A 13,571-nucleotide genomic window follows, 5' to 3' on the forward strand; every position below is an offset into this window, starting at 1 on the left:
GGGGGGGGGGGGGGGGGGGGGGGGGGGGGGGGGGGGGTCAGTCCTTACTTTAATCTGTTTATATATGGTTGTATTGTACGTATTTGTGTTATATGCCATTCTCGTGATTCTTGCTTTTGATTTTTATGGCATATATCTCATAATCTTTCCCTGGCCTGACTTATACTAATTTAATTAATTAATTATATTGTTTTTTTACCACCCTGGCCTCCATTTCATCTCCCATTCATGTTGCATGTTTATACGTGGGAATATTTCACATGCACCCTTCTTACACCTTGCATCAATCTAGATGCACCACCTACTTTCATCTTTATTTTACTCTATGTTAACTTCAATTTTTTTTAGTTACCAAAGAAAGCATTGATCATGGTTAAAGGATGTGCACTAAATAAACTTCGTTTTTATGTAATAAGAGACAAATTAAGAGAGATAAATTGTACTAGCTAAAAAGACCATGTATGACGAGTTCAACCGGGAGAGTGTTAAAATAATCGAACTCATGACCTTCATGACGAGAATCATGCTCCTCCCGGTCACTTGACACTCCTTTTAAGATATTTATCTCAACTTTTTTTTTATTTTATTTACAAAATTAAATAGCCTACAACAACTGTTTTAAGGTGTAATTTGAGTGAAGTCTACCTTAGATAAACAATTATGGTGAGCGTGTGATATGGTACACATGAAACTCCATTTTATGTGACACATACATACATGAGTTTCATAACTCATCCTAGTAGTCAATCATATATGTGAATAGTAATGCTATTCCAACTTTGAATTCAGAACCTATCATAATAAATTAAAATTAACCTTTCAGTCATTTCGATCATCATATTTATTATAGTTAATTACACTTTTGATTTTTAAAAATAAATGTTATTGTTCTTCCTAATTTTACCTTATAATACAACAATAAAACTCTTTATATTGTTTTCAAAAAAAAAATAAAACTCTTTATATTTATTGATTACTGTGAACTAGCAGATTAGTAGACCCTAACTAGAGACCTACACACCGTTTGCACTGACCCGGCCGAATGAAAAAGAGTTTGAACTCCTAAGATCTCCTAAGGAATGAGAGTCCACAATCCCTCACAACCCCTAAACTCTAAACCCTTATTAATTAGATATATACAAAGAATCAATTAAATATTATCACATAAAATAGTGAAAATTAGAAGGTGAGATGAAGAGAAAAATGTAACATCACACTTTTTAAAATATAATTAATAGCAATGATCAAATCAAATTAAATTACTCCCTAACTTAGTTATAAAAGTGAACAAATATCTTCCTTAATTATGCATCAAGATAGCAATTAGAGGATGTTAAGTGACAAAATAATTAAGTTAAATGATCAAATAATGTGCGTTTAATCAAGGATCATGCTACAACGTATGAGTTGTTTAGATAAGAAATAGAAATTTGATACAAGTAAAATGCAATAATACAATGTATGTATAGGAATAGGATAGATGTGACAAAGAGAAGAGGCAAGAAGATTCTATTCTATAAAATGGACCTCAAAAACGCACGCAGAGGAAAAGTGAACCCCACACCGCCCAATCTCACATGACAACTGCCCATAAAACAATACAAAATATAATCATAATTTATTGTTTGCATATGGGAATTTCTAGGAGAGACAGCTTAAAACACAGACAGAATAAGGTTAAATTAAGTCATCGTCCAAACAAATCAAAACCCCACTCTTAATTCTAGGCCCTAGCTTAGCCAGCTACCTCACTATATCTTGTATCTATATGTATCTTACTACTACTATATACAATACATACATACATACATACATATATATATATATATATATATATATCTTTTTTCTTCCATATTATAATACTGATGTTATTATTAATTTATGCTAAAGTTGGGAAAAACGAGAACGTACAAGATTCAAAACAAAGTCATATTATTGCATATGAGTACACAATGCCACTTGCTAGGGTTCTTTGGTCTGTCTCTTCCCACACTCTCTTTTGTCCCATTCTTTGGACCCTTCTGCACGGCGATAAAACCAACACTTTATATATACCCAAAACAATGGAAGAGTCCAAGAAGAAAAGATCGAGTCATGTAACGTGACTCTCGTATTAAAAAGTTTGTACGTGTTGAATAGAAGTCTAAAGGTTAATTAGTTTAGTATCTTGTTATCAAAATGCATGTAATCTTAATTGTTAAGTATATATAAGGAAATAAAGGTGAATCTTATACATATATTTGGATTATGCATGATTGCCAGTTTCTCTCATCACCTAAAAAATAAGAACAAAAACCCCAATTAACATTAGGTTCTTTATATATTGATTCAAAATTTAAGTTTGTTTCTTATGTTGTAACTTTGCTCATGTAGGTGGTTGTGAAGGTAGTGGTGGTGATTTTAGATTTGTAATTATTCGGAGTAATTTTTAATAAACTTAGAAACACTCTTTGTCAAGTGTGGGTGGTGGTTTTAGATTTACAGTTTATAATATTCATATATGCACTGCACCATAATTCATATATACACCATATGACCTCTTTGCTATTAGCTAGGTTGATACAAAAATCTCAATTGAAGTTAAAAGCTAGAAATTTAAATTTTTCTCACATTTATTTCTTTTTATATACAATATCCGATATTATATTTCTATTAATGTGACACGAATATGAATCCGGCTTGAGTTTCGATCATAGAGTTTGATCTTATAATTGTATTAATAGTTTGCTTATCAATTGTTAGGTTGTTTTGTATAATTTTTGGGTATTAGGTTTTCTTTTTGTTTTTTTTTCTACCAAAAGTTTTTTTTTTTTGGTTAATTAAGAATATTGTTGATGTTATTTATTGAGTATATGGACATCCATTAGTGGCTACTTATAGTACTATCAAGATTCAAATTTCAATAAAGGGCCTCTTGACACAAAGTGAAAACTTTATTTCAAGAGTAGTAAGCATATATGTTTTTACTTTGGTCAAAGAAAAGTTGTTATTTTGATTGATTGGGTGGTAAAAACACCTACAAATTCAATTCTCCCATGCAAAAGCTCCTTTACCAAACACACACTAAAAGCAATTCAACTTACTCTTAAAAGAAATCTATCTCTTCACTAGCATGCGTGTATTGTGTAGCAAAAGCGATTTTTTGCATAGTAAAAGATCATACCCATTCTCAAAATTGTATGAGTTGCATAATAAGAATTTTAATTTATGATAAAATTCGCAACCGCTGTCTAAAAATATATTGTGTAACAAAGAGGTAAATCAATTTATCAACCTATGGGTTGTTAGATTTTCAAGTTTAGACCACTATTTGGGTTGTCAATTCATTTTTTGGGGGTGAAGTAAGAGAGGCTACACCTCGACACTATCTCACTCTATGAGAGACCGCACTGCATGCCCGCGTTGCCAACAAGGAGGCCTATCATCTCCCCCGGGGGGCATCAAGGACTGTACGTACCCCAGCCCACTCCCTACTAAGACCTAGATTGGCAAGATAGTCTGCGCATTTGTTCCCTTCCCGTAATTAGTTGCTAGATTGGACTCGTTGAGTTTGCTTGATACCGAATATTCAATCACACGTTATACTAGGACTCTTGCAAATGCTTTATTTATTAGATCGAGATTTGATCACTTTTGGTGAATTTTAAAAAGTAAGATAAAGTAGTCAAATTATTAATAGTTGATGATTAAGAATGAAAGTATCATTATAATTAGATTAAAAGTGTTATTAATCGCCTCAAATAAGTGACCGAGTGAATAGAATATGATTCTCGAATAATAATTTTTTTTCAATACAAACATCAAATAGTAGTAACAAATTTCTCTTTATTACCTATAAAAAGTGATATTAACTCTACTTATTACCTTCTACGTATATGGATGGCTAAAAGGCTAAGTAATCAATCATAGTGAGATTAACCATATAAGAAATAATTTAAATTGCTCATATTATTTTGCACCAAAAGATGATTAGACCCGTTTGATGGGAGATCCGGCCCCCACAAATTTGGGTAAGATTAGTACAAGCATATGCAATAACGCCATATGACCAAAGAGTCCAAGACAAGATTAATTAAATGCCCCACACAAAAAAAAAAAAAAAAAAAAAAAGTTGGTGTTGACAAAAATCGCAAAATATATATATGTAAAAGAGATAAATCGCAGTAAGAAAACTATGTACGATGAGTTTAATCGAGAGAATCAATTGATATTGACAAAAATCGTAAAATATTTTGATATGATAATTATGTTCTAATCACTCGAGAACTCATTTCAGGGCAAAAACAGTGTTTTGTTAATATAAAAATTAAAATTGATCGAAGAGGGGAACACAAAGGCTGTTGAATCACATGGACATCACCTTCTTTTTCTTCTTCTTCTGTTCTCTTCTTTTTATACTGTGGCTGATGAACGGTAAAACATATACTCCGTAAAAGTTGTTGTTTCTTTATAACGGCCCCACATAGGAAATTAAAGATTATGTTTTATTTAACACTTTAATAATGTTACAACATTGGAACTTATGGCAAACTCATTATTATTATTAGAAACCATTCTTTCCTTCAATCCATTTAAGTTATTTTGTGTGTCTATAAGGGGTTGTAAATTAAAGCTACATATATAATTAACTAAAGCTTAATACAATAAGATATATTTCGTGCGATGTCAGTTTAAATGCGATCATGTCTTAACGTGTGACCGATACAGTTGCACTATTAGTTATGCAAAAAAGTACCAATAGTGTTATGAAACGCACAACAAAGAAATGCACCAATGCACCAAAAAATGCACAATTAGGTAGACATAAATGCATCACACAGTGTTTGAAAACGCACAATTAGGTGTGGTGAAGTACGTCGTGTGTTTTGTAGTGCATTGGTGCATTTCTTTGTTGTGTGTTTCTTAACACTATTAGTACTTCTTTTGCATTACTAATGGTGCGAACACACCAGTAACATGTTAAGACATGATTGCACTAGAACTTAACCCTACTTCGTACTATATATAATTATACTCAATATTATCAATATTGGTAATAATTTAAATTTTTTTAAAAAAAATCTTTGATTTACATACCAAAAAGAAAGTAGTGAATGGAAGTTGTCCACAAACTCCTCAATCTAAGGATAAAACTGTGATGATAAAATCAAGAAAAGTCCATTAAAATTTGAATGGGTCCCTCCATGGCCAGGCCATCATTTCTTGCATATACATCAAACCACCGCCCAAAACACATCTGCATCTACTTGCAAAACCATACATATATATATGCTTTAAAAAGTGAAATTTTATGACACGCCCAATAATTACTGCATATGGACACAGTACTATATATGAGTTGTAAATTTGATTGGGGCAATGAATATCTCATCATAAACCTAATAAGCTAAGATATATAGCTATCTATAATTAACCTCTTTTTTTTAACACCATCAATTTTAATGGACATTTGATGATGAGAAGTTTATAAGGTATATCATCACTGAATCATCATTTCATTATTATCCCAATTTGGGGTTGGGTGAATCCTCTTGATTCCACCACTAAATCCTGATTATTACCAATAAGTCAAAATTATAATTAAATTATAGTTGATTTGAAATCATGACCTGCTTTAATACTAATTGTCAGATCAAGCATTTATCACTACACAAGTTATATTAAGTAGGAAAGTGGTAATTTTATTTCATTATATGCCTAACAATTAAGTAGTATGGAATTTTTATTTTTTATTTTAAATTGACATTATTTAAAAATGAAAAAATGGTAGCTTTTAAAAATGTAAGAGGACAAAAAAATGTGTGTGTGTGTGTAGATATAGGAATAAGAATATGGGCTTTTTTTTTAAAAGCAAAAAATTAATTAAATCCCTAAAATGCTATGTCTTTTAAAAAGGCTCTAAATATATTTTTTTTACGATGAAATTTCTGATGAGAGAATGTGTCCAATACGGGAAAGCATTCTTCGTAAGAGTTTTCATGCATGCATGTAGTACTAGGGAAAATTATCATCACCTAGTACAAGCATCATGCCTGTACACAAATTTGGGTTAAGTAGGCAAACAATACATATATAGTATTGTGTTTGCAGATTGAGTGGACCATGGAAGATTGGAAGCTCCATAAGATAACAGATGACAGATAATGGGTCAAATAAGTTTATTTATGTACCATGAAACACTGGTTGATGAATTGCTTTCAAAAGGCAAACTAATCTACACACTCGCCAAAAACCTTGTGGTCAAGTGGCATCCGGTGTCCCGATTAACACTCCCACATGAATGATGGGAGTGGGTTCGAGCCTCAGTGGAGTCAACTGTTGACTCAGATACTACATTATAACCTGAGTCAGTAGTACTCAAATAAAAAAAATCTACACACTCATTGCAGGATGCAACTCACATGTTCTTTCTCCATCAACTACCCTTTTCCCCCCAATTTTCCTTCATTGAAGGTGACACCCTGTTATATGCAGGCATTTTTCTTTGAATTCAGGAGATAAAGTGTTTGCACGAGTAACTCAGTTGATTCCTGTGTGGTAAATAGTGGGCAAGAACATAGGACTGAACTCTAGCAGGTACAGTGTGAGATCGTGTTTTGCTCCTTGTGGGCACCTGGTACAATGTGAGGTCGAGTTTTGCTCCTTGTGGGCACCTGCACTGGTCCTCTCATTTAATGGACCGATGAGTCACCATAATTTACCTATCTACAATCCTGTCGAGCCGGAGTGTGGGGCTGTGTGGCGAGAGTTTCGCCATTTATAGGCAAGTTTAATCCAAAAGTAATAGGGAGTTATAAAAGTTTTTTTGGTATAATATTAAAGAAGTCAAAGTGGTAGTGAATCAGCCTTTTGGATTATGAGTCCCAATACCATACATAATATACACAGACAGCTTACACTTTGGCAGACCTACAAATTGATGGATTTACAAAAGCAAGCAGCTTTGGCATGGAGATCACAGTATAAAATGCATATTTGGGTTCCAGAACAAAATCCCATCTCTCTCCCTCTCTCTCTATCTCTCACAGGCCAAAGAGAATTTAGATATACCAAAGTGGAAGTTAGAAGGCCACAAGAGACCCCACTATAGCAAAAACCAAGAGAACATAGAAAAAGCAACAACCAAAAAAACAGCTTTATGGGGAATATAAGGAGCCTTTGTATCATGATTGAAACTCTAAAATTTCTTCCATTTTCACTAACTATTCTCATTTTTCACATCCCATGTTTACAGGACTATTAGAGTACTAAAGTCTATAATGTTTTCTTATGTGTCTAGAAGGTCTAAACTCTTTCTTGATCCTATGACTCTCTGGTACAGACATGGCCTTTGGAGTAACCACACAACTAATAATCTGTAAAAACAAATAAGCCATATATGGAGTGGGACTAGTTGAAGTGCTGTGGGAATGATAATTGGAATATTCTACATTGTAGCTTGTGCTTGTGGTAGTGTGGACTGTGGAGTATAGTAATAATAATGGAGGAAAGCATGTTCAAATTTCCTCTTTGTCATCACTTTCTAATGCATGATTAGAAAAAGCATTCATCAAAATTCTCATATTTCTTTAGGAACTCCCCCCCACCTAAGCCCAAAGCTAAATGTGAAGGACGTTCAGTTAGTGCATGTTTATAGAGAACAAAATAGAGCAGTGAGCTAATTTCTCACTAGATAGTCCGTCCATCTTGCATGATCAGGGTTTGATAGTGATTGAAAGTACTCCGCCTACCCTTAGATTGTTCAGGAGGATTTGGATCGGGTTGGAGGGTGTCACATTTCCAAGAGAGTCTCATTTCATGTAGTTTTGTTTTCTCTTGTTCTGAGATGCTCCCCTTCCTGTGGATCCAAAAAAAAAAAAGGAAAAAAAAAAAAGTTGTGGCAGAAGTAGTGAATCTTCTTTAACCCATGCCTGTAAAACTCATTCTCAGAAAAGAAAGAAAAAGGCAAAGTTCATAAGGATTAAAAGCAGCACTAAGATGCAAATTATGATGAAGATAAGACCAATCACCCCTTTTCCTTGACACCAAATGAGGTGCACCAAACTGCATATTTTCAAGAACTCTAGTGTATCTTTTGGTGATGGAGAAATCCATGACCCTTTTCTGCAGTTAGATTGGAAAAGCAAAGCATAGCATCGCATCCCCAGCAGCAAATGATTTCCTGACTATTCGCTTTGAAAAGCTCTCCTCTGACACAATTCCACCCTGAGGTGAATAAAAAGAGGTGATTTTGCTCACCTGTTGCTTTTACTATCTCCATTCCCTGGTACCACAATACATCCATCCTTGACAATACCCCAACAAGAAAAGCAAGATGAGAATCTCAAAAAGAGAATTTTGCTGCCCAGAAGCATAAAACAGCAGTCCCATAGGCTCCACCAAGTGTTACTTCAGGAGCCTTTCAAAATCTGAGTGTAAGCTCAAATTCATAAAGGGCAATTCTGTAATTGTAGCAGTACAGTGACACCTTAAGGTAACATGACTTGGAAGTTGGAACACTCCCATTTTCCACCTTAAAGCCCATTATTATTATATTTCACTACACAACAATTTATTAGATCAATGCAAGTGCCAAGTAATAAGATATGATGCATTACTATCTGTTATTACTAGCTAAATAAATTTCTATCATATCTCGATAGTATGTACACATTCAAAAACAATCACAATTCTTTCAAGTCAAGAAGGAAGGGATTCTGTTAAAGCAAGGTCATATATCAGTCTAGGATCCTAGGAATCTATCACTGAAATAGTGAAAGACCAAGCAGCTCTGACTGAAACAACACCAACAGAAGAATACCATAAGCTTCATATTATCATATACACATCTTTGCACTTTCTGATTCAGATTATTCATAATGCAAAACATTTCAAGCAAACATGCAATAAAAATAGTTCAGGTTATGCACATTTCTATATAATAGTTAGCTCCATAACTCTCCCTAACACGCATGGCATCTGCATCATGGTCTCCCTCAGGCTTGTATGTCCAGACTGAACAAGCATAACACCAGTATCCCTTTTATAATATCAGCCTAATTCTGCTCTTCCAAACCAAATGTACAGACTAAAATGCAATCAAGTAGGTCTTGGCAGTCACTCAACTGAATCAACACCAAAGTACTTTAATCTATAGCTGTGAATTCCAATTATTACTGACCTCATAGGGGACAAAAGATGATAGATAATACTCAGCTGGGATAGCAAGTATTGAATAGACCAACCCGCTGAAGGACTGCTAAGCCTGTTCACACCCTGAAACATGCCAGGTTCATGGAAGACTGCTGATTTCTTGCCTTGGTTTTGGTGGCAAAAATGTTAATTTTCTGTTAGGTCCACTTGAAGTTTTCAGGTAAGGGAACCTCCTTCCCTGTGAACTATAATATGGAGGTGTAGTGGGCCAAATATAATTCTGAAGGCAGGCTCCAAGATAAGCAGCTTGAAGATAACTACAGCCTTGGATATCTAAAGATTGTTTGATCTGTAGATTTGTCTCTATGGTAGTTTATTATTTGAGCACCAAGGGAACAACAAAGAAGAAGGTGGGGATAAGTAAACTAATTGAACACAATTGAAGTGAAAAACAAAAGGCTGAAAAAAATAAAAAAATAAAAGCAAAAATGGATGCAAATACATACACACAATAGAAACACCCACTATTCTGTCCATGTAAGACTCCTAAACAAGATCAGACTTTTACTGGGTAATAAAAAAGTCTGTGACTTTGGATAGTACATTTGTAGAGAATACATAGTTGATAGTTTTGCTGAACAGGTAGCAATAAAGTGTAGAAAATATAAGGGAATAAGGTCACTGAATACATATACATTAGCGTCAAATTAGATTCACATTATCCAGTTACATATAAACCTCTATACCTATATACTTTGTGGACTGACACAATGGGCAAGTACTATGCTTACTTTCACATTCTTTACACAGACAGAGATGCTTACATGGTAACAGTAGCATGCATACTGTGTTGACTCTACAAACCTTACAAGTCATCAACTTCTTCACTTCATTGCCATCCCTGCAAAGCAGGTGAAAATCAATGGCACGCCCATTACAACAAGATGCTGTATCATCCACCTCACTGTCACCACATCCTTCTTTACTATCTTTGCTTTGAGCATAAACCTGTTGTAAGTTGAATTTGAGTGTGTTAATCAGGCTTTCATTGTATTTGGCTCGCTGTTGCCAAGCATTGGCTTCCAGAGCTAATTGTTCCATTTGCATCTCAAGGTCGACATTTTTCTTGTTGATGTTTTCAACCTCAGCCTCTCTCTCGTGTAGCTTTTGAATGACCTTTTCTTCAAAATAGGATATAGTATGTAGTTGATTCGCTTGAACCTTCTCTAAAATAGCTTGCCTCAAACGGTCACCCTGACAGAACACAAGATATTGCAAACCAAATAAGCAACAGAAGCACAATCAAGACTCATTAAGTTATATGAATGATATGTGTCAATAGCAAGCCAAGGACTAATGTATTTGATTGGCCAAGCACTATCAAGGTTTCAGTGTAAAGATAACTTCATAGTAGTACCACAAATAGGCATCTTTTGAAACTCATTTACTTATTATTTTTTTCCTTGGGAGGAGGGAGGTTAGGGTGGGGAAGGGGAGGTAAGTAGGTTTCTATAAATTACAAAAGCAACAAATATACAACTTAATAGGAACAGAAAATGTCATCAACTACAAGCCATAAATCAAAATGGTTGGAATTTGGAATAGTTTATCACACAAGAGAAGATTCAAGCAAAATTTTAACCTTCCAAAATCACTAACTTGCAACATCCATAGGCAAAATGCTAAATAGACAACACATACAGACACAAGAAATTAATCTGAACATATCCATATCCTTTTTCATGCAAAAACTGATCCATCAAAACCATCAATGGCACAAATAAAGAAGCATATGTAGACAATATTGGAAAAAGAATCTAAATTTTCTCCCTTTTTGATGAATAGGGACAGACCTGAACTTTGATGTACCTATCAATCTCAACATCCTGTCTCTGCAGCTCGCGTTCAATGTCATCCCCAGAAAGACCCAGAAAGGACGAGTCCCCGGATGACGCCAATCGCCCATTATCAAGGGACAATCCGAGGCCAGTAGACACTGATCGTGGCTGCAAGAAGTCTAGAGAAGATATCGGAGAATTATTCTCCAGAAAATCTTGCTCCTTTGGCCTCTTCTTCTTCGGCTCCAACCCATAATTCCACTGCAAATCCTGCCCACTTTCCTCCACAGTACCAGGAGCTAATCCAGCCACTTGAACTGACACCCAAGGTATTAACAAAAAAATTACGAATTAAATCAAATTCACATAACAAATATCGAGTAATTAGCTTAAATAAGATAAGAGGAATCGTACAAGGAGGAATATAAGGAGGATGCTGAGACTGATCGGGAAGATTAGGACCGTTGAAGTAAGCCACAGGCTGTGAAATCTGACCCTCCACGTTATATAAATCTCTGAGAGAAAAAATGATCATCAGAAACAAAAAACCTAGGGTTTTTGAGTAATGTAAATGGAATTTTAAATACTTTTCGGGGAGGTATTCATAGCTTACCTGAAAGCTTTGGATTGTTGGTGTGGTTGAGGCGGCGGTTGCTGGAAGTGTTTCTGCTGAGGAAAAGCCATAGCTATGGTGGAGTGTAGAGAGAGAAAGAAGAGAACTGGAAGGAGAGAGAAACAAAGGTCGTGCTGATCAAAATTCTGGCCGGGGTAGGCGACAATGAAGATTCCTTCTCTATTTGCATCTTCATCCTCAAAAGTTGTTGAATTTCTACTTTACGCGTGAAGATTTGGGCTGGGCTCCCATGATCTGGGCTTTGGTCCAATTCAAATGGGCTGAATGTCTTAAATCCATAAACATAATTAATTCGTAATTAACCACAAAAGCTGTAATTTCTTAGCCTCAATTTGTTACACTTCGATCGGCAAATTATTGTATGGACCAGCTGTGTGGACCATGCCACAATAATGACTGGAGAAATAAAAGTTACAGTATATATTAGTTACTTTATACTGTAACTTATATATAAAGTAACTAATATATACTGTATATATTAGTAGTTTTATAGTATATATTAGTTTTACAATATATATTAGTTACGGTATATATATTAGTTTTATAGTATATATATATATATATATATATATATATATATATATTAGTTTTACAGTATATATTAGTAGTTTGTACTATATATTAGTTTTACAGTATATATTAGTAGTTTTATACTATATATTAGTTTTACAGTGTATATATATTAGTTTTACAATGTTTCTTGATTTTATTTGGATTTGGGTATTTTTCAGATTCTGGAAGGAGGGGTTTTCCGGTGAAAGAGCAGGATTTCGCCGAAAAAGAAAACGAAAGAGCGGCGAAACTCCGGTCACAGGCGAAGGGCTCCAAGAATTTCATGTCCCCGACGATTTCCGCCGCTTCCAAGATCTGCGCATCGCCCAAGAATAAGGTCTTGGTGGACAGAAATGAGCCTAGTCGGTCTTCAATCATGTGGTGTGACTATGTTCTTTTCATCGATTTTTTCATAATCTACCGAATATTCGAAGTCAAAGCACGAGATTCCGGGCAATCCGAACCATAAGGAGGATGTTCTTCAAGGTCCTCCAGTTACAAAAGCCTTGAAAATGGTAAAATTTGCTGAGGTGCCTTTATATTGTGATAATGTTTCTGATTCATTATTATTGTATATTAAAACAATTAAAATAATAAAAAAAATATTAAAATATGGAAATAGAATTCATATTCATACTACAATTGTGCATTAAACTATGGTGATACAATTCCTAGCATCCATTGTTATATAATATAAAAGAAAAGTATTTTTTTTTATTTACAATATTTAATAAACAGATAAGATTAAAATAAATAAATAATATTAAACAATATGTTAAAACATTCCATATATAATATATTTCATAACATATTTTAGAATACATAAAAATTAAATACAAATTATGATAAAATATTTGTTATTTGTATAAGTTGGCACAATTTATATACTAATAAAATAAAATTACTTAATAGAAAATTAATTTATAATTTATTACAAACTCCTCACGGCCACTGTGTTCGGCGAAGGCAAACAATCTTGACGGTCGCGATAATTTTTGTTATATTTTATTTTAATTTATTAAAAAATTTAGAAAAAAAAATAAGATAGTCATTTCGAATTCGAATATTCGAATCAAATCGAATATATTCGAATCAAATCGAATATATTCGAATAAATTGGTCGAATCGAATACAAATCGAAATTTAGGATTCGAACACTAAACGATTTCGAATTCGAATACTCATCAAAATAATCGAATTCGAATCGAATACTGAAGTATTTGACTCGATTCGTTTATACCCCTAGGAGTAATTACCCAATTGCAGACGGCAGCGCTGATTAAGAAAGATGGTGATGAAGTCGCCGACATGGACTCCGACAACCACCACCACCGCTCGCCGCTTAAATGCACTCACCACGTGACTCCCGCCCTCCCTTGTCATACCCTACGTAACCCCCCCCCCCCCCCCCCCCC

At 34.3% G+C, this 13,571-nt stretch overlaps 1 protein-coding gene across 1 annotated transcript; it reads right to left on the reverse strand.

Annotated features, from left to right (window-relative positions):
* Positions 1–9,670: 9,670 nt before the first annotated feature.
* Positions 9,671–11,758, reverse strand: LOC116021543 (probable BOI-related E3 ubiquitin-protein ligase 2). Its single transcript, XM_031261971.1, has 4 exons — positions 11,584–11,758; positions 11,385–11,485; positions 10,986–11,287; positions 9,671–10,386 (listed from the first exon to the last, which is right to left on the reverse strand). Exons 1-4 carry the CDS (start codon positions 11,652–11,654, stop codon positions 9,859–9,861), a joined length of 1,002 nt encoding a protein of 333 aa, XP_031117831.1. The 5' UTR covers positions 11,655–11,758; the 3' UTR covers positions 9,671–9,858.
* Positions 11,759–13,571: the final 1,813 nt, after the last annotated feature.

This window comes from Ipomoea triloba, chromosome 6 (genome assembly GCF_003576645.1).
Source record: "Ipomoea triloba cultivar NCNSP0323 chromosome 6, ASM357664v1".
NCBI classification, from domain to species: domain Eukaryota; kingdom Viridiplantae; phylum Streptophyta; class Magnoliopsida; order Solanales; family Convolvulaceae; genus Ipomoea; species Ipomoea triloba.